At 29.8% G+C, this 20,318-nt stretch overlaps 2 protein-coding genes across 3 annotated transcripts in view; one reads left to right on the top strand and one right to left on the bottom strand.

Annotated features, from left to right (window-relative positions):
* LOC107449396 (glutamine synthetase 2, cytoplasmic) overlaps nucleotides 1–2,355 on the bottom strand; it is a 40,208-nt gene extending 37,853 nt beyond the window's left edge. The window contains exon 1 of one of the 2 annotated variants that reach the window (XM_087153809.1): nucleotides 2,098–2,355. In XM_087153809.1, coding sequence (XP_087009935.1) covers nucleotides 2,098–2,099 — 2 coding nt within the window. In that variant the 5' untranslated portion in view covers nucleotides 2,100–2,355. The remainder of the gene's footprint in view (nucleotides 1–2,097) is intronic. The other variant, XM_087153810.1, reaches the window with a different exon arrangement.
* A 4,829-nt stretch (nucleotides 2,356–7,184) lies between these two features.
* Nucleotides 7,185–20,318, top strand: part of LOC107456010 (nedd8-conjugating enzyme UbcE2M-like) — a 29,123-nt gene continuing 15,989 nt past the window's right edge. The window contains exons 1-2 of the mRNA XM_043051186.3: nucleotides 7,185–7,368; nucleotides 7,448–7,502. Coding sequence (XP_042907120.1) covers nucleotides 7,491–7,502 — 12 coding nt within the window. The 5' untranslated portion in view covers nucleotides 7,185–7,368; nucleotides 7,448–7,490. The remainder of the gene's footprint in view (nucleotides 7,369–7,447; nucleotides 7,503–20,318) is intronic.

Below are 20,318 nucleotides of genomic sequence, written 5' to 3'. Positions count from 1 at the left end.
AGGTTTTATATTTCATAAATTATTTTGTTTTGAATAAGAAATCCCAACTCTTACGTGAAATTGTATTTATTTGAAAGTTTTTATCTTAATAAATGAGCAGTATTAAAATGGGTGCAAAGTCAACAGCAGTATTGAGATTTAAAATGAAAACAAGTTTAAATTAAATGTGTGTAGAAATTACGTAAATAGTATTCAACTTTTTTTTTTCTTAATTTCGCCTCATATTTTTATCGTAAACATTACAGATAAATACTACATTTTACAACGATATGTCATTTTACTATTTAGATTTCTATGAATCTTACACTTTCCGTTCTCTCTGGTCTTCCTGTTGAAATTATTTAAAATTACACTTTTCGGAAATTTAAATACACCTTAATTATTGTATCACTTTTCATTTATAATTACTTTTCCTTCACAAAATTAAGATAGCTTTGATTGCTCAGTATTAAGATATAGTAATATAATCGATTTTTATTCGACTAATTCTAAAAATAATTAGCAAAAAGCGAGAAAAGGTTATCTCGTCACTTCGGGGTCATGGTATCTACATTTATATAAGAAAGATAATGATCATCAATTATATATAATTGTGTTTTCATACAAATGGCAAGCCCCCTATTCGTTTTTTCAATTTACAACAACTTACAATCCGAATTACATTTAGAATAGAATATTATTCTTTTTTCTACAAGAAAAAAAAATGAATATTTATAAATTTATTAAAATGCTTATGATACACAAAGTCTTAATAATTTAAATTCTACTGTGAGAAATTAGTAATAATGTGGTTCCGGGTTTCAAAAATGTTCTTCATTTGCAAAATTGCTGTTTTCCTAAAAAACTTACTAAACTAATAGCATCTACTTCGTCCTTTCTGTTCGTTTTCTTTTTTTTTCATAAAGTGAATGAGAGAGACTATCCACATAATTAAAATATTGACACTAGGGCAAAGTAGGTAAAATTGCACGCTTTAAATGATCAAATATCAAGTTTTACAGATTGAAATCACATTTAAATTTGAAAATGTTTATTAGTACAGCTACTCAACCGTATAAGAAAAGCAATGTTTCGGGGTGAAAATTTTTTCATAATTTAATAAACATTTTATCAAATGAAGTAAGTAATTTCTCAGAAATTTATTTAATCAATTATTATATAATTCAATTAAACGTAAAGGAAATCCTATATGCCTGTTACAAAAAAAAAAAAAAAAAAAAAATAGTTTTCCACTTGCAGAATAACTGAAGTAAATGTCGGTACTGTTAGCGTAAAATAATAAATTACCATCAATTTCAAGTAAACTTATTTTGACTTTTAAATAAAACTTAAAACTGTGTGAAATGCTCCTTTTAGTTAAGAATTAATACTACTTTCTTGAATAAATAAAAAAAATCGAAAAATTTAAATTCTTGAACTCCTTGAAAAAGCATTTTGCTGATTGAAGCTTTTCTGTTCTTCAAAGTTTATTGAAAATACTTCGTGAAGTTTTAAAAACAGTACGAAATATTCTTATTCTAATTATGCTGTGTTTTCCACTTAATTCTTGATTAGAAGGAAACGCACAAAAACGAACCGAAAATTGCATTTTGAAAAGAAATTTTAAAAAATTTAATAAATAAAAAGTTTTTTATAAATTTAGAAAATTATACTCTTTTTTTAATAATTAAACCGAACTCAATATTTCAAAAAAATGAGGCTTTTAAAAAATTTATTTGACTAATACAAAAAACTAAATCAAGCCAGGGGTTTAGATATTAATCATTTGAACCCTGCTGCAAATTATGCGCTCGTATTTGAAAAAGAAAAAAAAATAAGAACGAAAAAAATTAACTAAAGCTTCTGTAACAAATTTTCAAAAATATTCCTCATTATTTATGATTAAAATAGAATGAATAAATGAATTTAATAAAATAAAAAAAATTAATTTCCCTTTGCTCGCCACCGGTTTTATAACGATCAGAAAAGCGAGGCCAGAGGTGGCGCCATTTTGTCTTTTACCGCGCTCTCTCACCTTAGTACCTTACCACGCGGTGAACTCTTCGAACACATGTTAATAATGTCCATTTAAAAAAATAAAAATTACACCAAACTTACATGCTTTAACCCAGGAATAGCAGTGACAATTTTCGAACACGTTGGATACAATTATTTCCTCAGATAAAGCTGGTATATTAAACTTCGAGAACCGGTCGATCGCGGTCGACGAAACGTAGTAGAATGAGGAAGAAGGCGAAAGACGCTAGTGACGTAGTACCCGGGAAAAGTGCAGGGACCGCGGAGCCCCTGGCGGTCACCAAGGGATTCCCCCTCTGCTCAGTGGCTGAACAGCTCGATTCCACTCCTACATCCACCACTACGTATACAGGAGGTCCACTTTTGCGGGCACAGGGCGCCTCCTTTGACGATTGACCGCTGAAAAGCTTCTCTACTCAGTTCCCAGTCACAGAAATTGTCTCTCCGGCACGGGGCAATATCTGTAAAAGCGAAACACTCGCTGCTATAAGCCCAACTATAATCCGTTATATTCTGCACTAATAAAACTAATCCAACAATTTAAAAAAAATTGGTTGTAGAAAATAAAAGTGTTTTGCAGACGATATTTAAATGCAAAAAATTTCTATTTCATAAAATTTATTTTTTCCCAATGTGCAAGGGAATCGCAATCATATTTTCTAAGACACAATACAGAAATCAGCTCACAAAATTTGCACCACAAGTTACCCATTTATTGATGTAGAGCATTTTATTATTTTAAAAATGGTATGACATTTCATTTTACAACAAAAATTTAAAATTTAAAACGATTATGATTAATTGACATTTCTAAAATCGCTTGCTTAAAAAAAATTATTCTCATTTAAATCTAATTATCTTGATGTTTTTTCTTTGTTTTTTTTTTAAGAAAAAAAAAGAAAAGAAAAAAGATCAGTTCTGATTTTACTTTTATTTTATTTTATTTATTTACTTTTTTTTTCTATTCAAAATACTTTAAAATGGCTGGGCAAAATTCTTTAGCGTCAATGTTACAGAAGTAATTTGTCTAGAGTAAGTGTACAAAATACAAATATTTAAATTTATGTCTTAAAGTCAATACACAGTGACACTAAATCTAATGTGGTAGTTAACATAAGGAAATATTCACTTAGTTCATAAGTTTATGGACGGTTTTTCAGAGTATATTCAAGAGTATAAAATATGATTCATAAAGTACTTTTTTTTTAAAAAAAAATGATAGTATTTAAAAAATAAATTTACGAAGTATTAACTGAAACTGTATAGACTCTTAAATACTTCGGTATCATTTTGATAAAGTAATTAATTTTTTTATTAATGAAAACAAGGGATACAATTTAAAAGGTACAATAGAGACAGCAACAGGAGTGAAAAAGTCTTAAATAGTATAATCTAGTTAGCCTTAATAACCACATTGTATTTCATGTAGTTCTTTTTTCCAAATTAGCATTTGGAAAGATTATTTATTATAAAATATAAATTAATCTATTAAAATAAAACTACATATAGAAAAGGGACAGCATGAGCGACAACTAAAAATATTTTTATCTCTGATCTGATTCAGATTAAAAAAATTTTCAACTTGATATCTAAAAATTTATCAGATTTCTTCTATATATGAAGAATAAGGCGTCATACGAATTATTTATTCCTATATATGATCTTCTAGGTATCAATTTAATAATATTTATAGTCAGGGACAGTAGTCACAAGTCAACTAAGGGACAGCCTTTTTCTGATGAATCATGAAAACATAAGAAAGCTAAGAGAAAATACCGTATCCATTTCTAATAACATTTAGCAACTAAAATATGCATAATGTATATTTCATATGCTTTGTAATTACAAAAAAATTTTCTTTAACAGGAAGAGAAGTGACTTTTTTATGCGTTTAAATATTCAGCAGAGTTATGACGCAATAAGTCATAATGTCAAGAATAAATCATGTTGTTTGTCGAAATATTATGATGTAATAAATATTTAAAAAGTTATTTGGAAATTTCCGTAAGAGAAATAAATTAAATAAAGATAAATAAAATAAAAGAAAGAGAAAAGTCACAATTTCTGGGGAAAATTTTGTTTCGATGAATTTCGAAATTTTGTTTCGTTTTTTTCTGGGGAAAATTTTGTTTTGATTTTGTGCCTGATTTCGAAACTTAAAACGATGTTTTAAGTTTCGAAATCAGGCACAGAAATGCTGTTCCTCACACTTTTTCCACAAATAATACATAAATCAAAAATTTAAAAAAAAAATGAAAAATCAAGGAAGAACATTTAACCACAAAAATTAAATAATAATAGTAATAATAATAATAAAATTTGAAGTTTTGAAACAATATTTCGCTCTTCCACGCATGAGATGTTTCCCCCAAAAAAGAAAAAGTTATTTTCCTAGCAAGTGAAAGTGAAACTGCCTCTTTTTCTAAAAATGAACGCTGACTAATTTCGCAATTGCATAAAATAAGTAATCATGCGACTAATTATACACATGAATAAGCAGATTCAGGGAAATAACTGTCGAGGGAAAAAAATAAGCATTTTATCTTAAATTTTAACTTGTAATAATTAGTATTTTTTGAAAAATGTTTCGAATTCTTCATCTCTGATCACCGATTCAAATAAATTTTTGAGTCCATTTTCCAAATTGAACTAAAATTATCAAAATATTTGAAAGATAAAAAGTTGGTAAAAATTTATTTAACACTAGTATGAGTGGAAGGGTAAATCGCCAATTTTTTTTTCGTATTTTCTTGAAGATTTAATTTTTATATCTGGCACCACCTCAGCAGTAGCTTCTCTGTATTGATCTGCAACACCGTATTCTAAAATTTATCTGTGGCTCTCTGGCACTTGACGGTGGCAGGAAGGATCAATCCACCCTCACCCACTTTCTCAGTGATACTACAGTACTAAGTGGTACTGTAGTACTAAGTGTACTTGCCTCGAGAAAAAGCGCTCTACTAAGAAGGCTTTCCCTGAAAACACAAACCTAGCCCATTTTTAGGGCCCTATCTTCTAACGTTATGGTAAGAATGCCACGTAATTAGGACCCTGGTCAGATGACGTGGACAGGGCCTGCACTGGTAGCCCTCTCTCCAAACTTCTACACCACAACCAACGAGAGGACTTTCAGCCACGACAGATTTAGCGCGCACCTTGTTACGTATGCACGCCGGTTGTGTCGGTTGCCAGGATCGAACTCACTACACTCATCTCTTCAACCAACGGTGCGAGCGACGCTTTCACCAACTGCATAAAGTTGTTGTTGGTTTACGACTCACTAGGCTGCACAATAGACTATTGGCGACGATCTGGAAGTCATCCCTGAGAATGATCCGAAGACATGACATCACAATTATGATCCTCTGTAGAGGGGATGATTCCCAGCTTCGGTAGCCTGACGACCTGCACTCGAAGTCGAGCACTTTAAGGTAGAACAGTTAAACGAGGACCGATACCTCACACCCTCGGTCCCTTTGCAGGCTCATCAAAGTGATCACCCACCTGCACACTGACCGCAGTCAGTGATGTTTGACTTCAGTGTTCTATTGGAAACCGTGTCTTGACGATCAGCCCACTGCGGGACCCGACTGTATAAAGCTTCTCATAATTTGTTTTGTCCGAAATACGTTCTAGTCACACTAAAAACCCAAAATTAAAAAATCCCCATTAAACGTTAAACATGTGTAATGAATAACCTGCTAGTTAAGTTTTTAGTTTTATCCAACCTAAAAAAATATAACCAAAACAATTTTAGCTAATTTTTCGTAATAGAGTTTTAAATTTTAATCTTTTCCTCGACTGAGTTAAGACAGATTAACTTCTACTTATTCTAGATGCAACATATGATAACCTTACCAAATTAAAAATTTGAAAACCTTCAGAAACGATATTTAAATTTTGCTAGTAGTAATGCTTTTGGATCGTATTTTGATATGACGTCTCAATTATGTAAAGTAAATGGTAATAGAAGTAAAAATAAACATATGAGTCACTCATTAAAGTGCCAATTATACGGGAAAGTTGCTTGATCTTGGTTAATTTGACTGAAATGTAATGGACGCGATTTATACTCGTAGTAAAATTTTCGGTGTCAAGTGGACTTTTTTGAGTACGACTCTGTCTTATACTCTTATTTTCACCAAATCTTCAAAAAATATTATGACTAAAGTAAATATTAATTTCAGTTTATATACTTGAGATTATATACTTACGTATGAATTGAAGATATTTTAATCAAAATTACATTTAATATTATAACATAACAGTTAAAGAAATAAATTTTAAAAATACAAAATATTGATGTCGTTCAAATCCCTGCTAAGAAAAGGGCTAGATATCAATATGTCACATGTAACAGAACAAATATTTTAGATCCCTACAACGCATCATAATGTTTAAAAACGAACTAAAAAACTTCACAAATATAAAATAAATCATTTTTAAGATATGATGCAATAATTTTAACAAATTTAAACACATTTTGATTACCCCAAAAACTCAAAAAAAAAGCATTTTTAAACTATGTATAATTTTAAAAAAAAAATTTATATGCTAACCAATTGTAATCCTCAAATAATGAAATCATTTTCGAAATAATGTAAGGTAATTAAAATAATCATTTTAAATTGAATAAGCGTAATGGTATAACACATTTTTAAAAAAAACTCAAAAGGTATGAGTTATTTTGCCAAACAAAACAATCATTAAAACATCTTTCAATAACCAAGTACCGTCATGCGGGGGCTACTTTGTGCAAATTCGAATTTGGCACTTTTCAAGTGCTGCTATTCAGTATTATGCTTTTTTCACGTTAAAAATGTGTGGAATTTGAAGATAGAAGTCTCCTCTATTACTACAAACATTTTTTTAGAATTTTAAAACAATCTCAGAGTGTGTTTTGTTTATCCAATGTCAAGAACTTTCCGAGAACGTCGGACGTCGAAAAGTGTGCGTGGAAACTTTAGCTGTGAAATGCAAAGACGTTAATAAAACAATTGTCGCAAGTGCAAAATTTTTTATTTATATATTAATAAACAATTATATCATTTCAACGTTAAAAAATTTGAAAATTAATAACAAATAAACGGAAAATGAAAAAAAATGCACTGTGGGGCTACTTTGTGCAAAGTTTCATTCGTTTTTTTTTTTTTTTTTCGACAGAAAAATAGTCAGACGCTATAAATAAAAAACCTGGAACGAGAAACTACCGTGATTACACTTTAGAAAAGCTGCAACAATGTTTGCAAGCAGTTGCTGGAGGTATGTCGATTGCAGAAGCTACTCGGAAGTACAAAATCCACAGAAATACTATCTCTAATAAAATTCCCAAGAAACACGTAAAACGTGTTGGTAAACTAATATTTTTCTTCTACAAGTACTTTTCAATGAATTAATCAAACGATTTTACCCATAAAAATATATTTTATAGGACATCAGGTGATTTTGACAGAAACTGAGGAGCATATTCTATCATGTTCATTCAAGTATGTTATGTTCAAATTTATCAATATTATAAATGCTAATGAATATGTAAAAATTATTATTTTTGAAATTTCATCTATTTCAATGTTAAAAAATGTATATGGTTTCCTTTTGCTTAAATTCAAATGTTTTGAAACATTCTTTTTAAGAAAAAATTCTTTATAAAAAATGGTTTTCTAACGCTGAAAATTATTTTCAAACTAATAACATTACATATCTTGATGTTTTTGTTATTAAAAATGTCGCAATTAACTTTTTTAGCAATTTTATATCATTATTTTACTAAAAACATGATTATTAAACTGAATTACTATCGCTGCACAAAGTAGCCCCACTTGGGGGCTACTTTGTGGCTTTGTGCAAGGTATGTTTTGACTTATTATTTGTAAATATTACATGCAAATAATGCCAATATTGATCAAATTCACCTGTCTGAGTCCAGTTATGAATATAATATCGATAAATTTTACTAAAGTTTGAATTAACATAGTTATTTTACATGTCAAAGTTCAAAAACTGCGAAATCCTGCACAAAGTAGCCCCACATGACGGTACCTAAAATTTTTATTGGAATGTAGAAAAAAGGATTTCGGTTGCCTTTTTTAAGTTTTCTTGTTGATAAACTATTCAAATTATTGGTAATTTCATGATAATCAATCACTATTTGTGGGGAAAAGATGCACACTTTATATAATAGTATATATTTATTTTAAAAAATATATAAGGCAATGTTGTTTATTCTTTAAACACAATTTATAAAAACAAGATTCTCAAGGGCCCCTTGAGTGCCTTGGGCCCCCGAGCACTGCGTAGGTGTGCCCATGCATAAAGACGGTACTGCCCAAATCTTAGAATTTTAATAAAAATATGATAATTAAAAGAAAAACACTGGGCATAGTATTTTTTTCTTTACTTTCGACATAAGCGAACGACTAGTTTAGGAAGAATAAACAGTATTTTCTTGAAAAATGATATCTAATATTTCGTGTGCACAATGAAACGTATATCAGTGAGAAATCCGAATTTGTATTGGTAATTTCAGTTTGAATAGCATTTCAAGAATTGAATTTATGATAAAATGTTATACTGGCACACAATACTTCTGAGTAAATAATACGTAGTAAATTTTATAGCCCAGTTCATGGCATAAACAGAATCGTAAAATAAATCAAATAAAGATATTACAAAATATCTTGGAATTCTCACTTCGAAAATAGATTTCAAGCTCATCAGACAGTTTAACTTTTTCATCACAAAATCTATAAATTTTCTAAACAAAACCATCTATCTAATAAGTATTTCTATATTGTGATGCACACAATAGGCATTGCATATTTCCTAGCTTTTACATTTTTTTTTTAGTATCTTTAATTCATTTTTTTTCAATCATTCTTAATCGAATTTTAATTAAATTAAACCAATTATTCAATTTTTATTATGTTTGATAAAAAGCTATAGTATTTTAAATATTTTATTCTTTTCTTAACAATCAATGCAATTGCTAACTTTTTATTACAATACACATATAAAACTCTTTAATTCACTGTCGCGACTAAATCAAAAATAAAATTTATTTATAACTCTTTATTCTTTATTTCTGACCACAAAAAAGTTTCAGTTACATGGTTATACTTATTCAGTCTTTTTGCGATTTGCTTTCGCCAAATTATTTTCAAATTTAATATTGCTTATGTGGGGTAGGCTTTATTTTTGGCTGTGTTATCTTTCGATATATCGCCAACCATGGATCTCTTCCCATGCTCCTAACTATCCCTTGGGAATAATTCACTTACTTTTAATTTCAATGTCTTTTTAAATGTCTTTTTTTTAATAAAATAAAAAGTTTTCATTAATTTTCACTTCTTTTTATTAAAACTCCACATTAATGAATTTGGTTCTTTTAAAATTCCATCTCTCAAATTTTGCAAATAGATATATTTATTTCGAAATATTAAGAGTGGTGGGGAATCGAACTAATTGAAATACATCTTTATTTCTTACTTTTTTAAAGTTTTCATGGACATTGAGATTTTTACATTAGGTTGAGAACCTATAGTTACATCCAGTTATTTCACAACAAAAAGATGGAAATTAAAAAAAAAATTACGTTTTCAAAATTTCAAACTTCTTTAAAATTCAGAATTCTATAATATTTTATAACTTACTATCATATATACACGTATTCGTATAACAATAATTAATGAAGGCAAAATAATTCTACTACTTTTCTTAGATTCTATGCGTGGAAAGTTAAAATTTTGTACTTTCCATATTTTTAGTATTATTCATGGGTGTCAGTGGTGTGGGGGGGGGAGACGATGGGTTTATATCCCTCTCAATAATTAGAGATCTCTAAAGTCCCCTAATTTTTTCAGACAAATAAAGATAATTTTATCAATCATCATCGATTTAGATTCATCAAAATTTTAAAACCAGAAAGAGATAAAAACAATTAATCTTTTTGCAAATATTTAGCAGACATAAGCTTTTTCTTCCTAAGTGTGGAATTGATAGTTCTGTTTTGACTGTGTATTTTAATTTCGTCCCCTCAAGCATTGGAGCATTAACATATTTGTAACTACCACTCTATGCTGCTTTTCATTAGAAATATGTCTGCTTGAAAATTCTCTCCTACCATTGCAAAAAATGATCAAAGTGCGAAAAAAACGATCTTCATAGACAAACAATGCGCGACTCAATCGGGGGTGTTCCTACTTTCCACTCATCATTTAATCAGCAATGACCATCACGAAAATCTTTTAAAAAACTTAGTGTTCCTTTTGGGTTTAACTATTTTATTTTATAACCTCCGTTGAACAGCTGACCCAATTTTTTGGTGTTTACGACTACTAATCCTCATCTCCGTAGTCTTGTAATTTTGAACCAAATCCAAAAGACTAGGGAACTCTTGGATAAAGTATTGAGAGAAATTTTTGATTGAACTAACCAGCATTTGCGTCACATGGTGAGGAAAATCACGAAAACATCCCACGGTTAGCCTGACGACAAAGGTACTCTAACCACTGAGGATTTTTTACGTCAGCACCGTAGTCGGTGCAAGCTGGATGCGAAATTCGCATCGACTAACCATTGCTGGGATTCGAACCCGGTTCACCTCATTGGAAGGCGAATGCTCTATCCCTTTGGGTTTAACTAGACGATTCTAGTCGCCAACCTATTAATCTCACATGCTCGTAAATAAAACAAACTTTTAATTTCACTGGTGTTAGCCTGCCTGATCGCTTAGGGAAAAAAGTGTTTTCGTTAAAAGTTTTCCTCTGACGCATGTGTGTCTCTCCAACCGTGTTGGAACCATAGAGTTGAGATAGTCCATAGAGTTGGTCCCCAGTATTTCAACTCTATGGTTGGAACCACCAAATTTTAATTTTGAATTCTCGGGAAGCTGTGAACTTTGCATTAAATTAGTTTAAACCACTTCTTCAAGATCATTCTTTATCTTCACTTCTTCATTATCGTCAACTCAATCTCACCAAAAGTGTATTGGAACTACAAAATTCTGCGCTTTGATTTCTCGCAAAACTGCAAATTTTGCATTGAATTAGCTTAAAGTTTCATCACAGTAATCATCTTGTACCTTTACTTCTACATCATCATCAACTCAACTCAACTCAACTCATCACCCTCAACCAAACTCTCTCTTACAGCACAGAAGATAAAAGCTAAAAGCAAAGATCCTCTTTTCAATTCAACCCAAGAATCTGCTACCAGACCCTCTCTCCAAGTTACAGAAAAAATAAAAACTTCGCTTTTGTGAAAAAAATGCCTCTTTCCCAGTCCATTTGCCTTCCAACCACTACAATATCTACCACTACAACGCTGGAGGTCCCAGATAGGACCACAAGCAGTCCTAGGTGCCCTGTTTCAGGATCTTCTACCAGATCTTTAAACGCTAAAATGGCAGCATTTAAAAAAACGAAATTCCTACTAACATTAAGAATAAATTTTTACCCCTATAAATACTTTTGAAGGCCCATGGAAATCTTGCAATCATATGTTCATTAAAAAGCATTTCGGTAACCTACACTAATGTTGAATTTTAAAAATATTAATCGCAATACAATAATAATCTTTGGTTTTGGTTTACGGCCGTTAAAAGTAGGGCTTAGTGTTATCATATTGCTAAATAGTTCACAAGGTTCATAAAGTTAAATTAAATGTAACGGTGCCTCCATAAGAAAATTTGATAAAGAAAAGGTTAATACACTTTAACGAATTTCATTTTGCACACAAAAATAAATAAATACGCAATTTGACCATAAAGATAAAACATTGCATTTAATAACAATTCGTAAATAGTATATTTATCTTGAATAAATATAAGAAAGGTGGATTCATGTTCTTTTTTAAAGATCTAATAATAAAAAAAAAAGTTCGTTGACATCTGTTATCAGTTCTAATTTGGTTAAATTTTTACATTGCAGTTTATCAGGTGAATTTTATTTATACTTATTTTATAAAGTGTACTTGTTTTATGAAAATTAAACTGCAAAATTAGCAGGATTTTTATACTCAAAATAATTTACTAATTCAATTCCGACATCTGCTAGTCATCGATAAATCACTCATTATCTATAGATCTCTATCTAAATGTTATGGAAAGAAGATGTAAGAGCGCCGTGATGAGCATGCGTCAACATAGTATATATAAATAAATAAAGGTTTCAATAAAAAACATTTTATTTCATTAACAGTCAATTTTTTACTTTAGCTATTCAATAATAACATACTAAACAAATTATACAAACATCTAAATTATATTCTGATGTAAGTATTTTTGGAGGAGTTCAAATAAATAGAATTTAGGGAAAACGAATAAACGTAGAATTTTACAAACTTTACAAAATCCAGTTATATAATTAATTTCGTTAACATGCAAAGTTAATATGGGCTGACATAGAGCTAGAGTTAACGACGCAAGCACCACCAAAAAGGTATTTATAGCCAAACCAACCGGAACTAGGAAGAGAAAGAGGTTCAAACGTAGGGGATTGAACACACTCAATGGCGATCTAAAAGCATTGAAAATAACTGGATGTAAAAATAAAGATAAGGTCACCGGGTGAAGAAGGCTAGGGCCAACACTGGGCTGTCATGCAAATGAGGAAGGAAGGACAGAAAATCTATGTATCATTCTTTTTCAATCATAAACTGAAAAGGAAAAAAACAAGGAAGAATATTTTTTATAGTTTTAATCTTTTATTGTATTTTATTTTATTTTATTTTATTTATTTATTTATTTATTTATTTATTTATTTATTTATTTATTTATTTTATTTCATTTATTTATTTATTTATTTTATTTTATTTTATTTTATTTATTTATTTTATTTTATTTTATTTTATTTTATTTATTTATTTAATCATTTATTTTATTTTATTTATTTATTTATTCATTTATTTTATTTTATTTATTCATTTATTCATTTTTTTTGACTGATTATTGCTTTTTGTACTTTTAAAATTTACTTCTAGAATCGCTACTTTTAAAAATTTTAGGCTCAAGATTTATCACTGCGATTTTTTAGCACTAACTGCCTCATTTGAGAGCTGGTCATTTTTTCATGAAAATAAATAGCGGTAAGAAATTTTTATTTACAATATTTACAAAGTTCAACAAATTCCTTAAAAATTATTATAATGTTAAATGAATTTTTATCATAAAACATATTTCAAGTTATTAATAAAACTTGTCTGATTACCACAATAACTCAAGCACGTATATAGAGTTACGTTATTAATGGGATGAAAATTTATAGCGATTAAGTGGTTGCTGTTATGGGATAAATTTTTGAGGGGACACAAGACGATTTTTGAGGATATATATATAGTAGAACAGAGAAGTCAAGCATCACTGGGTGCGATCAGTAAGCACCTGGGTGACCACCTTGATCAGAATGCGTAGGGACCGAGGATGCGCGGTATCGGTCCTCGCTAAACTGTTCTACAGTAAAGTGCTCGACTTCGCGCGTAAGTCATCGGGCTACGAAAGCAGGGGAGCCATCCCCTCTGCAGAGGATCAAAATTGCGATGGCGTGCCTTCGGATCCTCCTGAGGGATGTTTCCCTCAGGGGTTGAGGATGTGCAGTGCTAGTGCGTTGAAAATAAAGTATCTGCCGTAAAGTTGATATCGGATACAGTTGTGCATATTTTTTGCAATCTTATCTTCTAAATTTTCAAAAATTGCTTGATAAGAAAATAAAATAGCTTAAAATGCATTCTAATGAAGCAATACCAAAAAACGAACGCTACGTTTAAATTAAGTAGTGAAAAAATATTTCGTATGAAATGGATTTTATCGGTAATAATTATATGATTATTTTTAAAAAAATCTCTCAAAATTTACGTAAACATTTCTGCTTAAAACGAATCAGAATATAAATTTCGAGCTTAAAACATGCTAAAATTTCTTGCTGCTATGAAACAAAATTTTATCTATATTAAAAAGTTGCGAGAGACTCTACCGCCTCTATTTTAACAAAGAGACTTGGATAGGGGGTATAGGGATTACAATGGAATAAAAGAATGTATAATTAGTCCGAGATTTATAAACTGCTAAACTTGCTGCACAAAAATCTCAGGAATACAACCGTAAAGCTACAGAGTTGAAATTTGTACACGTTCTCTATTTTTTTTCTTCCAAATACAGTTGAATATCTTTCAAATCCAAATAATCGTTCATTTTATTGTGATTAACGTATTGACAAAATGCTCTAACACAAAACTGAAATTTTTATCCATCATATAAACTAATGTTGTTGTTTTTTTAATTATTGACTTTTAAGAATAATAAAAACAAACAGAGATGATTGAAAGGCAACCACGGGAGATGATGAGCGAAGTATGATGTTAATTAAAATGCTACTAAAAAACTTTTGACAGTAATGTAAAGTGTTGATTAATAATAATTATAACTAAAAAAGTTATATTGTGCAGAAACTAAACTAAAATAGTCGCTACGTAAAATTATAATCTGTAAAAATAAATAATGCATAAATTTGGTTTCATCGGAAAATTGTTTGATTGTTTTTAAATTTCATTTCCATAATTTTTTTCCATTGAGTTCGAATTGTGACAACTTTTAAAATAATCTTTAACTGCTTTTTTAAGATACCCTTCACGTAAAGGTGATAATCATAAAATATTTTCGTTCAATTACATATAAAATATAATTTCGATTTCTAAGACCTTTAAAGTTTAAATTAAAAAGTTGCAGTTAAGGTTTAAAATAGCAATAACTTTAAAAAAATTCTGAAGTTTAGGAAAATTGTTCGGAAGGCAATCCCCGACACAACACCTATGGGTTGCTGAATCAAGTAAATTTTCACTTGTTTTGATGAAAAATTAGCTACTACTATAAGAATTTTTAGGAACCACTCAACACTCTTTGCATTTTATATTCAAAATTCGTACTATAATATTGGATCCAGTAAAAAGCGATAATTGTGATATTCTTTTTATCCCTGGACATAAGAACATCAAAAAAGCAATCTGTAGTTATGTCGCAGAAAATCCTTTAATTTTTGCAAATAAATAAATGACTTTTCGGAAAATTTTGAAGAATATAAATCTTTGGAAAAAATATCTCATTTTTATTTTTAGTTCAAGAGAAATATCCATCAATGACAGCTTCTTCTAATCAACAGTTAACCCCTCAATTATCACATAGTTTTGAAGAAAACATGTGATAATTGAAGAGTCATAAAAGTGCCTATTTTTTATTCAAGAAAATTAGATAAAACCATGTGCAGGTACAATACATTTATTCATTTTTGATTTTCGGGTTAATCGCAAATACACACGTTTGATGAGTGCTGACATCTATTTTAAAGTAAACTAACTATCTATAAACTCATTTTAAATAGTCTGGTACTTCTGGTTTATAGATGGAGAAATAAACATGATTCCGGGCTTACGAAATGAATTGTTTAAATTAATTTTGTGTGTTGCTTTTGAACAATCCACCCGGGAAATATCACGGGCACTAGAAATAGAAAATTCTTCACCCTGTCATTTTGACGGAAAAGATATCAAGACATTCCAGTCAAAAATATTCAAGTGCATCAAAGCAATTTGAAGTTATCCTATTTTCATAACCATCTCAATTAATTTAATATTCATCTAACATATATCAGACTTCAATATGTACAACAAGTTTTTAAATCTTTATGGTGATCGTGACTGATTTTTAAAAAAAGTTTATATTTTACAATATAAATCCTGCCATCACTTTTAAAATTTTAGCGGACCTTTGGGAGCCTAGTTAAAGCAAATGTAATCTCCCTAGAGAAAGTTGTCCAAAATAAACAACATATAACTTATAATAAATATATAGTGGTAATTAAAAATACTTAACTTCCTCCAAAATAGGGTAAAAATTAAATGCTCTTACCATGAGTATTTTGTCTTTCTGAGAATTAGTAACTCTGGCTCTGTTCTTCTATAGATGCATTTGAGTTTTTGTGCGCAGAAATGGTCAGAATCATAGGTTCTCTTTATCCACTAGTCCGTTGTCTATTCCTTAGACATAAATATAGATAACTTTCACTGAAAATTTCAAGTAATTCGAACTAAAATATTTTGAGATATTGCATGTAAAGAAAAGGTGAAAAAATTACTTCTGATGAAAAAGACAAAACGGCTCAATTGCCAATCGCAATAACCAAAGCAAATTACCTTAAATTCTGTTCGATTAGAAGTAGAAAGAAAATTCACACAGTTTTAAAAAAGATAAAGTTAATGGTTTTATTTTATATGAAAAACAGAAAAAAATTTTGTTAAAATCGGCTTAAAAAAGGTAGTTGGATAACTTAAATCAAATGTAGCTTAGATTTTGCTACGACAAGAAAAAAAATCTTCTTTAAAAAGCGTAAAAGAGGGCAGCTATGCCCTTTAATTCAGTTTTTAAAAATAAAAAAAAATTATCGTTAATTCACTTTACTAGATATTATTTGTATAACCTCCACCCACGTGGAAGGCTTCCGGGGAAAAAGCTGGAATTTCACTCCCACTCCTATTGATCGATTTTCCAGGATTCTGATAGAAACGCGTGGCTAATAACCTTCAATTCACCTTCTAGGTGTGACGTAATTCTGGTCAACAAATAGCGAAAACATATTCTCCTTAAACTTCGTATTTTTTATTACCCATACCCATACTCACGTCAAAAAGATGTTCCCATTTTATCGTTATCCGTTTCCATTTGTTTATTCGGAAATAAGTTTTATCCTGAACATTTATGGAACAAAGTTTTATGGTTTTATGATTCGAGTTTGTTTTATTGCTCATTTTTTTGGTTTTGAACAATAAAGATGGATGAAAATAAATTTGAAAAGAATTTTTTTATTAACATTTTTAGTATTATTTGAAATTTTTACTTAGAAAAATATTTCAATAAAAAATATTTGTTTTTAATATTACTAAAATCTGTATATAATAGCTATATTAAAAACATTTCTTAAAATTTCGTTATAATGACAATTAAAAATAGCTTCTCGAATTATCTTCGCGAGCTAGGCGTTATAAACAATTATCCCATTCTTAAAGTTAAAACAGCCATGACTAAAACATGAATTACTGTTTCTCTTTTTATTTTGAACAATTATTTTCAACATAACTTCGTTTTTTGTTTTTTTTATTTTCTTGGCTTTTTATTTTTATTGGCTTGTTATATTATTTTTATAGCCTTATAACTTTTCTGATTATTGTGGCATACTTTACTTTTCTATGCTTAATTTTTTTTCAAATGCAATTGATGATTTTTTAAATCTAGGCGATTCTCCAGTTCTTTGCTATTAACATCTTAACGATACTTACCATAATTATATATTTCCTTAAAGAAGGGTCTTTTCACTTCTGAAACACATCAAACATTAATTTAAAAAGGAAAAAAAAGAAGGAAAAAAAAAGAGTATGAGCGAGAAGCAATTACGGGAGATGGAATGCGGAACAAGAGAGCAGAGCTTTTTATTATATTGAAATTTTAAAATGTATGTACATACTTATACGCATGTGATAATTTGTACGCATGTGATAATACCTTATTACCGAGTGTCACGGTAGCCTGGTTGGTAGGGCACTGTGCCCATGTCAAAGAAATTGTGGGTTCGATTCCCCGCCGGCAGAAGACTCCACGTGTAGTAAATGGTGACTGGTGCACGCTAAATCTGTCGAGTCACAAAGTCCTCCATGTTCCCATCTCTGGGGGTACTGATTCAGAAGCTCCCTTGTCTTCTGGATTGCGGCCAAAATTACAAGTATACGGAGTTGAATACTGGTGGGCGTAAACCAAGAATTGGGTCGGCTGTTCAACGACGGTTATAAAATAAAGTAAAATACCTTACTACTGGAACTGCGATGGCTCAGGGGATAGATCGTTCGCCTGCCAAGGTTCGAGGTTCAGCGATGGCTGGTCGATACGAGTTCCATACGAGGCTCGCACCGACCACAATCGTGGTCTTCCTCTCCAAGTTCCACAAATGCGGGTTGAGTCCATCAAAAAGTCCTCCATGTAGGAAAATTTCTTCCAATACTTGATCGATGAGTTCCCTTGTCTTCTGGATTGGGTTTGAAAATTACAATGCAGCGGAGTAGAAAATTGGTAGTCGTAAACTCAGAATTGGGTAAACTGTTCAACGATGGTTATTAAATAAAATAAAATAAGAATAATGGTATTTTTTCATTGTTTTATCATTAATAATCTTAAATATAAGGTTTTATATCCTACAATTAAATTCGCATACCTGTAACTGAATCTAGTCTTGTAACAAGTTGCTTTTGCATAAGCTGAAAATGAATGAAATAAGCAGAATTATGGCTTTCGTTGAAATAAAAACTAAAAAGAACTGCTGTAAACGTCGAAAATCGCTATCAGAAAAACATATTTCTTTTTTAGCAATTTAGTTATTTTATTTTGGTTCGTAAATAATACAATATTTTATCAAAACATGCCCTTCATATAGTTTATTCAAGACATGTTTATTTGAAAAATTATGTTTTTTTTTTCTTCCAAAAAATGTGCTGTTTCTTTTTCATTGGCATTTTACTTTAAATAATCAAGCCAAATGTTAAGTAAATAATGAATTATTGATTGGATCTAAATGTAATTATAGGTTTCAGAATTGTTAACAAAAAAGTTTTTAAAAAGTCCTAACTCTCGGAGCCCGTTTATAACTTCTACGGAAACCTAGTGTTCCATGGAACACCATTTGGGAACCGCTAGACTAAAGAATCACCATATTTTACGATGGCATTAGAAGAAACACTTGTCAAACAAACAAAGGTCATGAATGTCAATTAGATATCAATTACAAAGATGAAAAAAAAGCGAATTAAATAACATCTATGCAAATATTCTATTGCGTGCAAACTCTTCATTCTGAATAAGCATACGATGAATAAAAAAAACGAAGATAATCAATAGTTATATTGAGCTTTCCCAATTCCTTTCTTGCATTTTCCCAACAAAGGGTTAGATGGAATTCTAAGTATAAAAATGCAATTCTATGAAAACGAAAATAATGATAGTGTTTACCAGAAATATTTTCAAATAATCATAAGGAATAAATATAATTTGCGCCTAATAATTGGACGTTGAAATCAAACGAGTCGGAATATGAATAAAATATTCATTTGCTTTTAATCATTATATGCCATAAGGAATTATGATGGATTTATTTTGAATAATACAATATGAACCCTTTCCCTTCAATCTAACATTACGATGAACCCGTAAAAAAATTATTAACCTCATTCGGGGTTAACCCAATCGTGAAACTGCCAAATCTTCAGATTTTAGTGGGGTCTTTATTTTTTTTAAAATGGTAACTATATAAATATTTACGTTGATATATTTTTAATTTTATTTGTTTAAAAAAGTAATTTATAATGATTTTGTACACAAAAATAATTTAAATAAATACACAAATTTCCTAACATCATTCTATTAAAAAAAATATTAAATGTTTGCACAGTTATCGATTAATTTTACAATTCTAAGCAAGATAGTTATTCCGGTTAAAGATATCTACATTATGTACAGGGTTTGAACAAAATAAAGAAACACTTCTATATTAACTCTATGTAATCTGATATCTTTAAATGTATGTTTCTTTAAAACTGATTTTATGAAAATAATATGAAGTTAAATAAATGAACTTTTAAGCAGTCTTGAGAAAAGTTAGTCATCACTTTTAATTTTGCTAGGTTCGGATGTGTCCTAATGGATTCATTGGGTCAGAAAAGGATACAGAGCTGCCAATTACACCACTTTTTGCAAAATATTTCTAGAGTGTTAGACAACTAAAAACTAAAGCATTCATAATTTATAGTAATTTTGCCGACATTTTAACTCTATTTTTCGAAGCTCAGTCGCCAAGGAAGAAAGAAAAAAAACACAGTTTAAATGCCTTGCACTTCAAGCAATGCTACGATTTTAAACTATGTATATAATCTTGCCGTGAAGAATTATCTGGGTATTAGAACACACAAATGACTTAAATATCTTAAAAGTTATACATTTTTAAAAAGCGCCAATTTGGCGACATTTCGTCATCTAGATGAAAATAATCAAAATTACTGCCTTATTCTTAGTTTGTGCAAATTTTTATAAGCCCAAGTAATGCAGCATTAGAGTAAGTTTTCGAATATTAAAAAATTAAACCACAAACGCTTTTTATTTTGACAAAACTGGGGCTTTTCTTCATATTTACGCTTTGCGCCATTTTCAAAATGAGCGCAAATTTCACCTAACAGTTGCAAACTCACAGCAGTTATAAAAATAGCATATTATTAGCATTTCA

This window comes from Parasteatoda tepidariorum, chromosome 10, assembly GCF_982258835.1.
Source record: "Parasteatoda tepidariorum strain Cologne lab strain chromosome 10, Ptep-v5.0, whole genome shotgun sequence".
Taxonomy (NCBI): Eukaryota; Metazoa; Arthropoda; class Arachnida; order Araneae; family Theridiidae; genus Parasteatoda; species Parasteatoda tepidariorum.
Note: the sequence above shows the minus strand (reverse complement) of the source record. Positions and strands in the feature narration are given on the sequence as shown.